This window comes from Dama dama, chromosome 22 (genome assembly GCF_033118175.1).
Source record: "Dama dama isolate Ldn47 chromosome 22, ASM3311817v1, whole genome shotgun sequence".
NCBI classification, from domain to species: Eukaryota; Metazoa; Chordata; class Mammalia; order Artiodactyla; family Cervidae; genus Dama; species Dama dama.
This window is the reverse complement of record NC_083702.1, coordinates 10,021,545-10,035,790: the sequence shown is the minus strand read 5'-3', so window position 1 is coordinate 10,035,790 and position 14,246 is coordinate 10,021,545. Positions and strand designations below refer to the sequence as shown.

General features: G+C 50.4%; 1 protein-coding gene across 1 annotated transcript in view; it reads left to right on the top strand.

Annotated features, from left to right (window-relative positions):
- The first annotated feature begins 1,699 nt into the window (after nucleotides 1-1,699).
- Nucleotides 1,700-14,246, top strand: part of KDELR3 (KDEL endoplasmic reticulum protein retention receptor 3) — a 13,333-nt gene continuing 786 nt past the window's right edge. The window contains exons 1-4 of the mRNA XM_061124554.1: nucleotides 1,700-1,895; nucleotides 7,321-7,421; nucleotides 12,039-12,197; nucleotides 13,029-13,281. Coding sequence (XP_060980537.1) covers nucleotides 1,805-1,895; nucleotides 7,321-7,421; nucleotides 12,039-12,197; nucleotides 13,029-13,281 — 604 coding nt within the window. The 5' untranslated portion in view covers nucleotides 1,700-1,804. The remainder of the gene's footprint in view (nucleotides 1,896-7,320; nucleotides 7,422-12,038; nucleotides 12,198-13,028; nucleotides 13,282-14,246) is intronic.

The window sequence follows — 14,246 nt, the reverse complement described above, 5'->3', positions numbered from 1 at the left end:
GGTGACTGTTGAGGACAAACTGAGAGAACCTAATATGCCTGACCCGTGCCTGGTACCCAGTACTCAGTAGGTGCTCAATACTTGATGGTTATCCTCACCAGGGCAGGAGTCCCCACAGAGCATCCTAGACAAATGGGCACCCCTACCCCACTCTGCTCACCTACCTCTCATGACAGGGAGCTCATCCCCTCCAGTGACAACCCATAGTGTAAGGTAATGATTTAATTGCATGAACACTGGAATCAGACTGTGTGTGGGAATCCAGGCTCCACTGTTTAGTGTCTGTGTGATGTTAAACAAATTACTTTACCTCTCTGTGCCTCAGTGTTCCCGGTGTAGAATGGGAGTTATAGTACCTCCCTCTTAGTTTTGCTTAGATCGGTGCTTCTCGAACTTTCGTGTGCACACACATCACCTAGGGATGCTGTTTAACCGCAGATTCTGACTCAGTGGGTCTGAGGTGGGGCTGGAGATTCCACAGTCCCAACAGGCAATACAGGTGTTCCTGGTCCTTGGACCACATTTCGAGTCTCGAAGGACGGCCATGCCCTGGGAGGCATGGTGAAGGGGCCGTGGAAGGGTCACCAGTAGAGGGGTCATAGATTTAATCAGGGCAGAGCCGCTCTGGCTGTCTGTGATGGGGGAGGGGGCAGAGAGGAAGTCAGTAATTTAAGGAGAGGTCGAGGTCCTGAGTAGGAAAACGGGTTACAGGGGTCAAAAGTGGGGAACACATGTGATCCACTACTACAGATGCAGAGACCAAGGCCCAGAGAGGGTGGCCGGTCTGCTCAGGCCACACAGCACTGACAGGACTCCTTCCCTCCATTGGCCCTTCACCCTTCACCCTTCACCCTCCCAACTTGCTGGCCTACTGCCCTCTGGAGTCTCTCCTGGCCTGCGCTCCTATTTGACATCTTGTCACACCAAGAAGAGGGAGATGCTAGTGAGGATCCTGCATCTCCCTGACAGACCTGACCTCTTCCATGCCCACCGTCATCCCATTTTACAGATGAAACAACTGCGGCCAAGAGAAGGAAAGTCTCTCAGCACCCTGGCTGGAACTGAGGCCCACCTGACTCCCAACCAGAGAGTCTTTGGTTACCGTTGTCCAACAGGTCAGGTCAGGTGGCTCCTGAAAGGAACAGGTGAGAGGAAGGGGAAACTGGTTCCAGCTCTTCTCCCCGCGGGAGGAGGAGGGAGTTCAAACCCCAGGCTGATGACAATAGCACTGGGTCACCCGTTTCTGGGGGCTTCCAACCTGCTAAGCCCATGCCAAGCAGTGGCACGCGGGACCCCACTTCACCCCAGAAAGGGTCTTCTTAGCTCTGTGTATAGATGAAGGAAGCAACGCAGAATGAGGGGCCCAGTGGCTCGCTCACGGTCACCCTCGGTTCCGAGTAGGGGAGGCAGGGGCCCGGACTCCGGGGGGACCTCCTCTCAGGGGTATCGGCGGGGTGGGACGTGGCAGGCTCCCCGTGGGCACAGAACGGTCCCCGGCGGCAGTCGGCGAGCCCAGGCCGGAAGCCCCCCGGCCCGCGGGACGGCCCCGCCCCGGGAGCCGCGGCGCTGGGCTGGGCCGGGAGGCGGGATCTCGGGCGGCGGCGCTTCCTGGCTCCCTGGCACGGCCGCCGGCCCGGCCACGTCACCGCCCGGCCAAGAGCGCGCTGGCGGAGCGGCGGCGCCCGGACGGGAGCGCGGAGCTCGGGGGCGCAGGACCCACAGGCCGGGGCCGGGGCCGGGGACGTGGCAGCCGCCTCGCCCGCCAGAAAAGTTTCCCAGGAGTTGGCTGCGCGCGGTCCGGACCATGAACGTGTTTCGGATCCTCGGCGACCTGAGCCATCTCCTGGCCATGATCTTGCTTCTGGGGAAGATTTGGAGGTCCAAGTGCTGCGCGGGTGAGGGCGCGCGTCCTGGGCGGGAGGTGGGGGCGCCCCGGACGGGAGGTGGGGACCGGGGGCGGAGGAGGGGGCGATAGCCCCACGCCCCTGCTGCGGGGCTGGAAGGGGAGAGGCTCCTGAATGTCTCTGCAGGGTGGGGACTTCGGCTTTGGGATGCTTGAAACTGTCTTCGCACAGCTTAGCTTCCAAAGAAAATGTACAATTGTACCGTATCAGAGGAAACGGACCCGTGGAGATGACGAAGGGAGGATTCCGCCCCTTGGCATGGCCACTGGTGGTTGGAAGGAGGGGGATAGAGAGGAGGTGACACCCCCTTTGCTGCCCAGGAGCAGCACCGCTTGGGGCCTCTTGTGCCCTCTACCCTCACTCAGGCCCGAGGTGGGGAATGGGAGGTGGGGGCGAAGGAGGTGTACACACAGGAAGTGGCTCCAGACTCTCAGGGTCTTCTCTTGCCCTCCCCCCACCCCTCTCCCCTGCCCCCTGCCAAACATCCCCCCACCCCACCCCACCCCCGCAGCTGGGCCCGCTTTCCTTGTGATGTGGCAGGAGAGGCATCAGCTAGGCCCACGTGGGCACGGAACTGCCCATGAACAGAAGCCCAGAGAGGGTGGGAGGGGGTCCCCCCCTTTGCCCAGCAGTCTGGCGGCCCCGCTAGAGGGTCGGAGATGTCTCAGGGCTGGACCGGTGGTGGCCAAACAGACCCAGTGCATTAAGACGCTGCCCGAGCGGCCTGCAGCCATCTTTGTCCACTGGAGTCCTGGAGGCGCCTGCCCTGTGCTTGGCGCAGGGGTGAGGGCCTACAGAGAGGGGCACGGACTCCTCGTGGGGACCAGCGAGGCAGGGAGTGGACCCCTGAAGTCTTCACAGACGGAGCAGCTCTGGGCTGCTCTGTCCTGGAAGACAGACACTGTGTCACACAGGAAGGCCTTGTGGTGTCATAGACGGCAGGGCATGTCCTGGAAACGGGGAGCAGCCTGTCTTCAGGGTGGTCCTGGGGGGGAGACCAGGCCACAGGCGTAGGAGGCCGGTCGGATGTGAAAGGGCCTTGTCTGCTGGGCTAGGGAGTTGGGACTGGGAGCCAAGGAAAGTTTGGAGCAGGGGAGGGGGCTCGGAAGGGACTCTGGAAGCTGTGGGAGAGGCTCAGAGAGCATCATAGAAGCTACCGGCAGGAGGGAAGGGGTTGGGGGTAAGAGGTGGTGCTGTGAGCGTCATTGCAGAGGGAGCGAGTGATTCCAGACCTGGAGGCCTTTTGGGTTTGGGGTCTCCAGGGAGACAGGCACTCACAGGTTGGTTCTCAGGTTCCCACTTAGGGGAAGTGGGCCAGGAACGCTGAGAGAGGCTCCAGTGAGGGGCAGAATCTAGCCTGGACCTGTCCCTGCGCCGAAGGGTCCTGGACAGGGTGAGCCGCCGTGACCAGGAGAGGGCGCTGTTCCCCACCCGCTCTGCCAGGCACCTGGGGTAGAAGCCGGCCACACTGGCAGAGATCCTGGCCTGGTGGTGCTGAATTTAGAGGTGGGAGACCGTCAGGCAGCAGTGGTGGTAGCAACCAACTAAATTATATGGTTTGTCAGAGATGCTGAGTGGCTCAGTGGTAAAGAATCTGCCTGCAATGCAGGAAATCCCTAGGTCGGGAAGATCCCCTGGAGAAGGAAATGGCAACCCACTCCAGTATTCTTGCCTGGAGAGGAGCCTGGTGGGCTACAGTTCATCCGGTCACAAAGAGTCAGACACGGCTGAGGGACTAAACAACAGCAATGGGAAAAGCAAAGGGCGGATGAGCAGGAGGGCCCTTCTGTGTGTGGAGAGGGATCGGCACAGGTCTGGTTGAGGACAGATGGAGGTGAGCGCCTCCCCCAGGAGCAGGCCAGGTGTGACGCCCCAGCGACCCAGCCCCAAAGGCAGGAGACTGGCGCTCCTGCCACTGACTCCTTGTGTGACCTGGGGCCTCAGTTTTCTTTATCTGTCAAAGGGTAGGAGGTCTGCACCTGGTCAATGGGTCCCCCAAGGGATCCTGGCCAGGTTCAGGCTTCTGTTCTCTGCTCCGTCCTGAGGTCTCTGTGTGTGGCTTGCTTTGGTGGAAATTACTCACTGGTTTTTAAAGAGTGTGGAAAACCAATGTGCTCAAGACTGCCAGGGCTCCCAAAACGCTAGGGAAAATGTGAGTGAAGCCCAGGGACCTGGCAGGCTGGGGATGGAAAGAGGGGAGGCGTGGAAAGAAGCTATGTGGGGGGATAGCTTTGTGACGCCCACTAGAGCCTCCTACTGGACCCTTCTGAATGGGGTTGAGGCCCCCTGAGCCGGTCAGACCTAAGTGCAGGCTCTGGGAGGTGGTGCAGACAGTCACAGCCCAACCTGGCCTAGTTACTGCCTCCTGGACTCCACCTCCTCCCCCAGAGGGCTCCTTCCCCCGCAGCCAGGCCCCTTGCCAACCCCGCAAGGAGACACTTGTATTCTACACTGAATCCTAGTTAGGCCTCATGTCAGTCCATTTTACAGATGCCAAGTGTGAGACTCAGGCTTGCCATGCTGGTAGGAAAGCTGACACATGGACCCAGAGCCCTCCAAAATGTGAGGGACTTCAGCAGTGTTCATCCTCAGGCATTAAAATTGTCCCCTTCTCCCCAGAATGAATGTCCCCCACCAGAGGGATCATTAGAAAAGGTACCAATCAGGTGTATAAAGGAGTCAAACCCTGAATCAGGTAATGTCACTTCTGGGTGTCCAGCTACCCAGTCGACCCATCACATTTAGAGTGAAGTCCAGGGATGAGGGGACAGAGGTGAAAGAGACTCAAGGATGGCTCTTGGTTTTCTGGCTTGAACATAGAGTGAATGGTGGTGGCATTTATGAAGGATGGAAGACAGGAGAAGGAGGGGATTCAGGGGGAGATGGTGGGCTCCACCAGGCAGGAATATGTAGGTCAGAGAGCCAAGGAGAGTCTGGAGCTGGAGGGTCCCTCGTATGTGGGATGGGATGAAGGGACAGAGGGAGAAGAGAGCTCGCCCTCTGAGGATTAGGGTTTGAGGAGGACAGGAGCAGCCAGGGGAGGTGAGAAGCTGGCAGTGTGGGCTGTGGCAGAAACCTGGAGAAGGGTGTGGTTGGAATAGACGGACTGCCCCACTGACTCTTGAAGAGTTGGGTGAGTGAGGACAGAGTTGATGTGTGGTTGCAGAAATGTGGGCAGCATGGACCACAGGAGTGGGTTGGTGATGGGTCCAGACCACTGTGGGTTTAACGGGGTGAGAGAAACAGGAAGCAGGGCAGCTGCTTGCTTCACCCGGGAACCACCTCCTTGACCATGTATCAAAAGTGGCCAAAAGTTGACCAAGGAGCATGATGGCTAAATGCAGCCTCGTTCCTGGATTGGCGCCTGGAACAGAAAAGGGGCATCAGTGGGCAAACGTGAGGTCTGAATAAAGTCTGGAGTTTAGTCAACGGTGCTCTGTGCTGTACTGTGCTTAGTCGCTCAGTCGCGTCCGACTCTGTGCGACCCAGTGGACTGCAGCCCGCCAGCTCCTCTGTCCTTGGGGGTTCTCCAGGCACGAATACTGGAGTGGGTTGCCATGTCCTCCCCCAGGCAATCTTCCCAACCCAGAGATTGAACCCAGGTCTCCCACCTTGCAGGCAGATTCTTTACCATCTGAGCCGCCAGAAAAGCCCAAGAATACAGGAGTGGGTAGTCTGTCCCTTCTCCAGGGGATTTTTCTGACCCAGGAATCGAACTGGTGTCTCCTGCATTGAAAGTGGATTATTTACCAGCTGAGCTACCCAGCTCACTATTGGGAGCTAACCACTATTGGGATGCCCCAATAGTGCTCTACTGATGTTAGGTTCTTAGTTTTGGCAAATGTTCGGTTAGAATAGGAAACAGGAGTCCAGAATGGCAGTGGCTAAAAGATAAGGAAGGGAAAAGCCCAGGAAAATAGAACAAAGGAAGGTCCGAGGACCAGAGTGAGGACCTCAGGTAGAACAAACAAGACTCCTGGCTAGCCCAATTTACATAGGGCAGGCCCAGGGGGAGGAAAAAGCATATAAAAAGAGGAGCCAAATGGCTGGGGGTCTCTCTCTCTCTCCTGTGCGCTGGGGCGCTCTTTTTGCATCTTTGGGTCGACATGCCCTCACGCCTCGAGGATGGTTTTTCCTGCTATTTTCTAAATAAAATAGAGCTGTAACATGGAGCTGTAACACTGATTTGTCTAAGAGCTATAACACAGTCTGTTCGCGACCTGAGAGCTATAACACGGTCTGTCCAAGACCCGAGAGCTGTGACACGCCGATGGCTTTATTGTCTGTCACTCCAAATCTTTGTTGGGATGAGAAAGAACCAAGGAGCATTCGCTCGCCTGACATCATGCAAGGTGTTAACATTAGGGGAAGCCAGGTGAAGGGTGTATGGGGCCTCTCTTACTGTCTACAACTCTTCTGTAAATCTGAAATTATTTCAAATAAAAAGTTCATAAAGAGACCAAAGTGGATGAGGAACCATGGTAAGTAGGAACCCAGTTTTGTCAACTTGAGCATCCATTATGTGTTGTATATGCACGTGTGTGTGGTGTTTGTGTGTGCGCCAACAAGGATCTAGAAGGTTGTACATGCAGGCTTTGTGATTCAGGTGACTGCTGTTTTTTAATTTACATCTCTGTGTATAGTTCCCCAGGTGGCTCACTGGTAAAGAATCTGCCTGCCAAGCAGGAGACTCGGCTCGGGTTTAGTCCCAGGGTCAGGAAGATCCCCTGGAGAAGGAAATGGTAGCCTACTCCAGTATTCTTGCCTGGGAAATCCTATGGACAGAGGAGATTGGCAGGCTACAGCCCATAGGGTCGCAAAGAGTCAGACACAACTTAGCGACTAAACATGTATTACCTGGTTTTTGTTTTACAAAGAGTAAAAATAGTTGTAACTTTTATAACTAGAAAAAAAAACCTTTTTTACTCATTTTTGGAAACATCAAATAGAATGCTCCCCTGGCCCTGTGCCTTCCTCCACCTGCTGTGGTGTCCCTGATGAATCAACACCTTGTGGAGCCAGTGAGCTGTTCCAAAAAAAATGGAGCTTTGGGGACTGTCAATGGAACAATAGAGGTGGAATGAAGAGAAGCCTTGACACCTCTCCTCTCAAGCCCAGCTTCCACCACCCCTACACCCTTCCCAGAGCAAGAACTGAGGCAGGCACGTGCAGGGGCCCTGGGAACTCGGTATCCATGTCTTTATTTGGAGACTGGGTGACAGATTACAGTCTGGTGAGAGGAATAGATTCAAGTGATCCAATAGGAAGGAGTGTTTCCTGACCCTCGGGGGTGACAGTGCCCTGGACAGGGTGTCACCACTAAGCGGGCACTCTGGAGGCTTTTCCTGGGCTTTTGGAGTGTGTGTGAGCCTGGGAGCCTGTATTCTTATTGTCTCTTGTCCCTATCCAACCGCAGGCATCTCTGGGAAGAGCCAGATCCTTTTCGCTCTCGTCTTTACCACCAGGTACCTGGACCTGTTAACCAACTTCATCTCCATCTACAACACAGTAATGAAGGTGAGGGGGATGGGCAGCCATGGTGGGGGGCCTGCTGAGCACCCCCAGATGGTGAAACAGTTTATTTATGCTTGGGGACTCAGGCTGGGGAACCAGCCAGACATAGGTTTGATTCCTGGCTTTGCTGCTAGTAGCTGTGGGGCCTGGGCTTGGGCAAGGCTTCTGGCCTCTGTGTACCTTGGTTTCCTCCTCTGCAAAATGAAGATCATTGTACTTTCCTCAGAAGGTTTTGTTGTGAAAATTAAACAAGGTAATACATGTAAATATACAATACCTGTCGTATATTAAAAACTCAATAAAAACTATTACAATGGTTAAAAAATAAGCAAAAAAGGAAACACAATGCCCTGAGCTTTCAGAGAGCTTATTGGTCCATTTATCTGACAAATATTTATTGAGTACCTACTATGAGCTAAGAGGGCTTCCCAGGTGGCCCAGTGGTGAAAAATCCTCCTGTCAGTGCAGGAGACACAAGAGACATGAGTTCAATCTCTGGTTCAATCTCTGATCTCCAGGAAAAGCCCCTGGAGTTGGAAATGGCAACCTACTCCAATATTCTTGCCTGGAGAATCCCATGAACAGAGGAGCCTGGTGGGCTACAATCCATAGGGTAAAAGGGCACACAACTGAGCAACTAAGCATGCATGTGAGCTAGGAACCTGAAGGAGAAATACAAGACACCCGTACTCATGGGACCTACAATATAACTGGGGAGACAGATAATGAAACAAGAAAAACTGGCTAGGGAGAAGGCTATGCAAATAATTAAAATGGGATGCTGTTTCCTTTTAATTATAAAGACAAAAAGTTTTAAAAGCAGAGTTAACATGATAGAGAATGACTACAAAGCTATTTGGAAAAGACCCTGATGCTGGGAAAGATTGAAGGCAGGAGAAGAGGATGAGATGGTTGGATGGCATCACCGACTCAATGGACATGAGTTTGAGCAAGCTCTGGGAGTTGGTGATGGACAGGGAAGCCTGGCATGCTGCAGTCCATGGGGTCGCAAAGAGTCGGACACAACTGAGTGACTGCACTGAGGGAGCTACTTAGAGAGTGTGGTCAAGAAGGGCCTCTCCAAAGAGGGGATGTGTAAACTGAGATTCGAACGACACAGGAAACAAAGCTCAGAGGAAGACATTTCCAAGCAGAAGGAATAACTGGTGCAAAGACCCCCTCCAAGACAGGAACAAGCTTGATGTATTCAAAAGGCAGACAGAAGGCAGACTCAGTGGGAGATCAGAAGGCCAGGGCTGCCTGCTGGTGGTGGGGATGCGGACAGAGGGCTGGGTGAAGGCAGATGGTGCAGGTGAACCATTTGGATTCAGTTTTGCAGTGGGAAGCTGTTGCTTTGAAGTTTGGTCCTATTTTACAGAAGGAGAAACTGAACAGCTTTCAGCCCTGGGTCATAGCTGTGAGGTTGTGTTGGAGTGAGACATTTTCTGAGGCTTTAACCAATCATCCAACACAATTTAGTGGAAAGAGTCCACAGATTTCAGAGTCAGTAAAATGGGATGTAACTGGATGCTGGTAGCAGAGATGTAGATTATTTTAATAATGTTAGGATTTATTTTTACCTTACTCATAAAACAAAATCTGGAAGTGGGTAGTCTAAGCCTGGAATGGCAGCTTCTTTTAACTTTCTGCTCTGCCGGCTTTAGTGTGACCAGTACTTGAGTTTGTTACCCATGCAGTTGCTCAGAAGGGCCCTATGCTTGGTTTAATGCTTTGCTGTTGCCATTTTGAAATTCTTATTTTTTAACAAGAAGCCCTGAAAATGATATAGCTAGCCTGAATGTGATATCTATCCTTAAGTTTGCCTCAGGGTCACAAAATAGGTGCTAGAGCTCCTACCATCACATCACATTTGGGATAGGAAGGAGGAGGAAGGGAAGAAAGAGCAATAGGGTGCCTGCCAGCTGGGTAAACCCTTTTCATAGAGCTTTCCAGTGACTTCCATCTGCATGTCACTGACCATCCTTATCTGCAAAGGAGGCTGAAATATGTAGTTTTTAGTTGGGCACATTGTCTAATAGGAGGCCCGTTTTTAAGGTAAAAAAGCTACATGGGCAGAATCCTATCTTGCCGGGCTATTGTGAAGATAACATGGGAATCTGTAATGTACCTAGCTCCCAGAAGGTATTTAACTAAAAGTGAGTTCTCTTTCTCCATATCAGAGATGTCCTTTTGGGATTCTGGGCATCTTGTTCCTAGAATTGGTAGAATGGAGGATGCTCTTCCTTATGGTGTGTTGAACTCAGTGTGAACTTCAACCTGAGGTCCTGAAATCGCTGTCTACTTAAATCCAACACAGAAGTAGCAAACACTGCCTGCTTAGTTAATTTCTCTTCCCAAGGGTTTGGCTTGGGCAGTCCTGGCAGGAACTGTAGACCCAGCCCTTGCTATGGGCTGGGTCTAGGATATACAAAGAGGCCAGTTTCCAAATATGTGAAATGAAGAAGTGATCTCCATTTCATTGATTCATTCACTCATTCCAGCATTTGTTATGTGCTGGGCCCTGAGTTAGATTCAGAGGCAGACAGGGCATGGACCCTCTTAGGGAATTTCCTCTCCAAGGGGAGACAGGCTGGTCCATAGACATTTACAGAACATATGATCATAAGCAGCGATGAGTATTGTTACGTGGGGGTATGGTGACACAGAGCACGTGTCCCTCGTTCTGGTGAGAAAAAGGCTTTGAGGAAATAATCTGAATTTTGAAGTGCAAACACTTTTCTAGGCCAGTGTGGTCTTGGACCACCACCAGCAATATCACACAGGAATGTGCTAGAAATGCAAAATTCTCAGGCCTACTCAGACCCACTAAGTGAAACCCCCCTGCCCCTGAGGGTAGGGGCAGGGGCAGCCCTCTGTATTTTGATGCACATTCAGGTTTGAGAGCCTCTGGCCTAGGTTAGAGGCCAATTATAAAACCATTATATGCTGGAGGACAGCTACTCTAGTTAGGAAAAGAGCACTTTTCTGAAGGATTGATTATCACCTGAGTCAAGGAATTTTAGTCTTTGTGGAAGTATGCTCTCAATTCACTGGTGCAGACCCAAGAATTTGAGGCTTTAAAAGAGCCCTGGAATGCTACTGCTAAATCACTCAACAAAGACCTGTTCTTTTTTTTCTTTTTGCCTAATGCTCCACAGTGAGAGGACACCTGGGCACCTCTGAGTCATCATGGTAGCACTATCAGTCCCAGTTAGAAGCATGGAGTCACTTAACAAAAAGACCATTAGCTTCAGATTCTGTCATTGACCCAAGAGAAATTGCAAACACACCTTTTCCAACTGAAGGCAGAATACTCGCCCTCAGGTTTGGTAGGTCCCAACTCAGGCAACAGTACATGAACTGTGAACTTCCAGATGTTCAAGCTGGATTAAGAAAAGGCAGAGGAACCAAAGATCAAATTGCTAACATCCGTTGGATCATCGAAAAAGCAACAGAATTCCAGAAAAACACCTACTTCTGCTTTATTGACTATGCCAAAGCCTTTGACTGTGTAGATCACAACTAACTGTGGAAAATTCTGAAAGAGATGGGAATACCAGACCACCTGACCTGCCTCCTGAAAAATCTGTATGCAGGTCAGGAAGCAACAGTTAGAACTGGATATGAAACAACAGACTGGTTCCAAATTGGGAAGAGTATGTCAAGGCTATATATTGTCACCTTGCTTATTTAACTTATATACAGAGTACATCATGCGAAATGTCAGGCTGGATGAAGCACAAGCTGGAATCAAGATTGCCGGGAGAACTATCAGTAACCTCAGATACGCAGATGACACCACCCTTATGGCAGAAAGTGAAGAACTAAAGAGCCTCTTGATGAAAGTGAAAGAGGAGAGTGAAAAAGTTGGCTTAAAACTCAGCATTCAGAAAACTAAGACCATGGCATCTGGTCCCATCACTTCATGGCAAATAGATGGGGAAACAATGGAAACAATAAGAGACTATCTTTTGGGGCTCCAAAATCACTGCAGATGGTGACTGTAGCCATGAAATTAAAAGACACTTGCTCCTTGGAAGAAAAGCTATGACCAACCTAGACAGCATATTAAAAAGCAGAGACATTACTTTGCCAACAAAGGTCCGTCTAGTCTAAGTTATAGTTTTTCCAGTAGTCATGTATGGATGTAACAGTTGGACTGTAAAGAAAGCTGAGCGCCAAAGAATTGATGCTTTTGAACTGTGGTGCTGGAGAAGACTCTTGAGTCCCCAGCAAGGAGATCCAACCAGTCCACCCTAAAGGAAATAAGTCCTGAATATTCATTGGAAGTACTGACGCTGAAGCTGAAACTCCAATACTTTGGCCACCTGATGTGAAGAACTGACTCATTGGAAAAGACCTGGATGTTGGAAAAGATTGAAGGCGGGAGAAGGGGACGACAGAGATGAGATGATTAGATGGCATCACCAACTCAATGGACATGAGTCTGAGCAGACTCCAGGAGCTGGTGATGGACAGGAAGGCCTGGCTTGATGTAGTCCATGGGGTCGCAAAGTCAGACACGACTGAACGACTGAACTGTATTTATGGTAACTTTGAAGCCCCAAAAATAGGTTGGGAAATGACTTCATTGATTCCCGTGTCTGTCTCCCTTTTCAGGTGGTTTTTCTCCTCTGTGCCTACGTCACAGTGTACATGATCTATGGGAAATTTCGGAAAACATTTGACAGTGAGAATGACACATTCCGCCTGGAGTTTCTTCTGGTCCCAGTCATTGGCCTCTCCTTCCTTGAGAACTACAGTTTCACTCCTCTGGAGGTAAGGGAGGGGACCCACCCAGAGTACTCATTTCCAAAGGTAAACACATTCCCTAAAACCCTCACCTTGGTAATGTCAGGGCTAGCTTTCTACCACAACTATGGCTGTTACTTGTTGAGTTTAGAAATTACCAATAAGCTATCCACAGTGCTCTTCTTAAAAATGGGCACATCTAAAGAGTTGTGTTCATAAACAAAGCAGGCATCACAGCACCAAATAAGGCTGAGACCCTCTGTTCAACAGGTGATTAATGGATACTAAAGCACAGTCCAGACTGTTTTCAACTCGGTAGGTCTGGCCCCTTGACTCAAGAATCTGTGGGGCAATGAGCATGAAGGAGATTGTGATGCTGATGTTCATGGACTGTATTTTGAGAAACCATAGCCTCAATTAAGGCGAGTTTATATGATAGAATTCTGCAACAATTAAAAATTGTTCCCCCCAAAATAATTGTTCCATAGCAACATTCATACTGTTCTGGAAAAAGCAGTACACTTTAATCTTTTAAAATATTTTTTTTACTTACAAAGAAAGGGGTAGAATGATACACTGATGACATTTAAAAATTTCAAGAACATGATTCTGGAGTTCCCTGACCATCTGGTGGTTGGGGTTTCAGGCTTTCACTGCCTGTGGCCTTGGTTCAATCTCTGGTCCTGCAAGCTGTGTGGAGAGGCTATTAAGTAAATAAAACCTGAAAAAATGGTGAAATAGTTTATCTTAAAAAAAATAGTTTTGCTTCACTATAGTCTCACCAAATAAACATTGTTTTGGTAACTAAAGGTGGCCCATTCTTGATCAGCCTCCTCTGGAACCTTCTCTTTGGCTCAGATCCTCTGGACTTTCTCCATCTACCTGGAATCAGTGGCCATCCTGCCCCAGCTCTTCATGATCAGCAAGACTGGAGAGGCTGAGACCATTACTACTCACTATCTGTTCTTTCTTGGGCTATACCGGGCACTCTACCTGGCTAATTGGATCAGGCGGTACCAGACTGAGAACTTCTATGACCAAATTGCAGTGGTGTCTGGGGTAGTACAAACCATCTTCTACTGTGACTTCTTCTACTTGTATGTGACCAAAGGTAGGTGCTGGGAGAACAGTGTCACTGGCACCGGCTCAGGATTAATAATCCATTCAGTATTCGAGGGGATATGGAAGTGAACACAGGCAAGTCTGTGCTTTATGGTGCTTACATTCTAACACAGAAGACAAAAATGTTTTCAGGAAACTAAGTGCTATGAAAAAATACACACCAATAATCCTATTTTTATGTACACTGGGCAGGGAAGACAGCTGTGATATGACATTTGACACTTGGGTTAGGGCAATAAAGGTTGTCATGTGTAAGCCCCAAGGCAGAAACCAGCCTGGCGTGATAACAAGACAAAATGGCTAGTATGGTCAGTCTATAATCCTAGTGAAGTCGCTCAGTCATGTCCGACTTTGCCACCCCATGGACTGTAGCCTACCATGCTCCTCCATCCATGGGATTCCAGGCAAGAGTACTGGAGTGGGTTGCCATTTCCTTTTCCAGAGGATCTTCCCAACCCAGGGATCGAACCCGGGTGTCCTGCATTGTAGGATGCTTTACCGTCTGAGCCACCAGGGAAGCCCTATAATCCTAGAGGTATCAATCAATCCAGATTTATCACCTAGGGTCTCATTAAGTCAGGGTTAAACATTCACATTGCATTCTAATCACAAATAGCAGCAACTCGGTCATATGAAAACCAGTCCACCAACTGCTGTGTGGGAGAAAAGGCAGCCAGAGTAGGGAGATATGGGGCAGTTATAATTGCCCAGCAGGAGGTCACCAGTGGAGAGATGGGGACATCAGTGTAGCTGATGAAAACTGTTGATGTGCTGTGAGATGGGAAACAGAATTAAGGACAACTGCTAAAAAAAAAAAAGACAACTGCTAGATTCATGGCCTACCAAAAGAGGGAGTGGTGGCATGTGTGCAAGGTGGAGTCAGTGTATCTGCAGTTAACCCGCAGTGGCATCTTCCCTTAACATCTAAGTGAACACCTGTGAAAAGGGCATTAG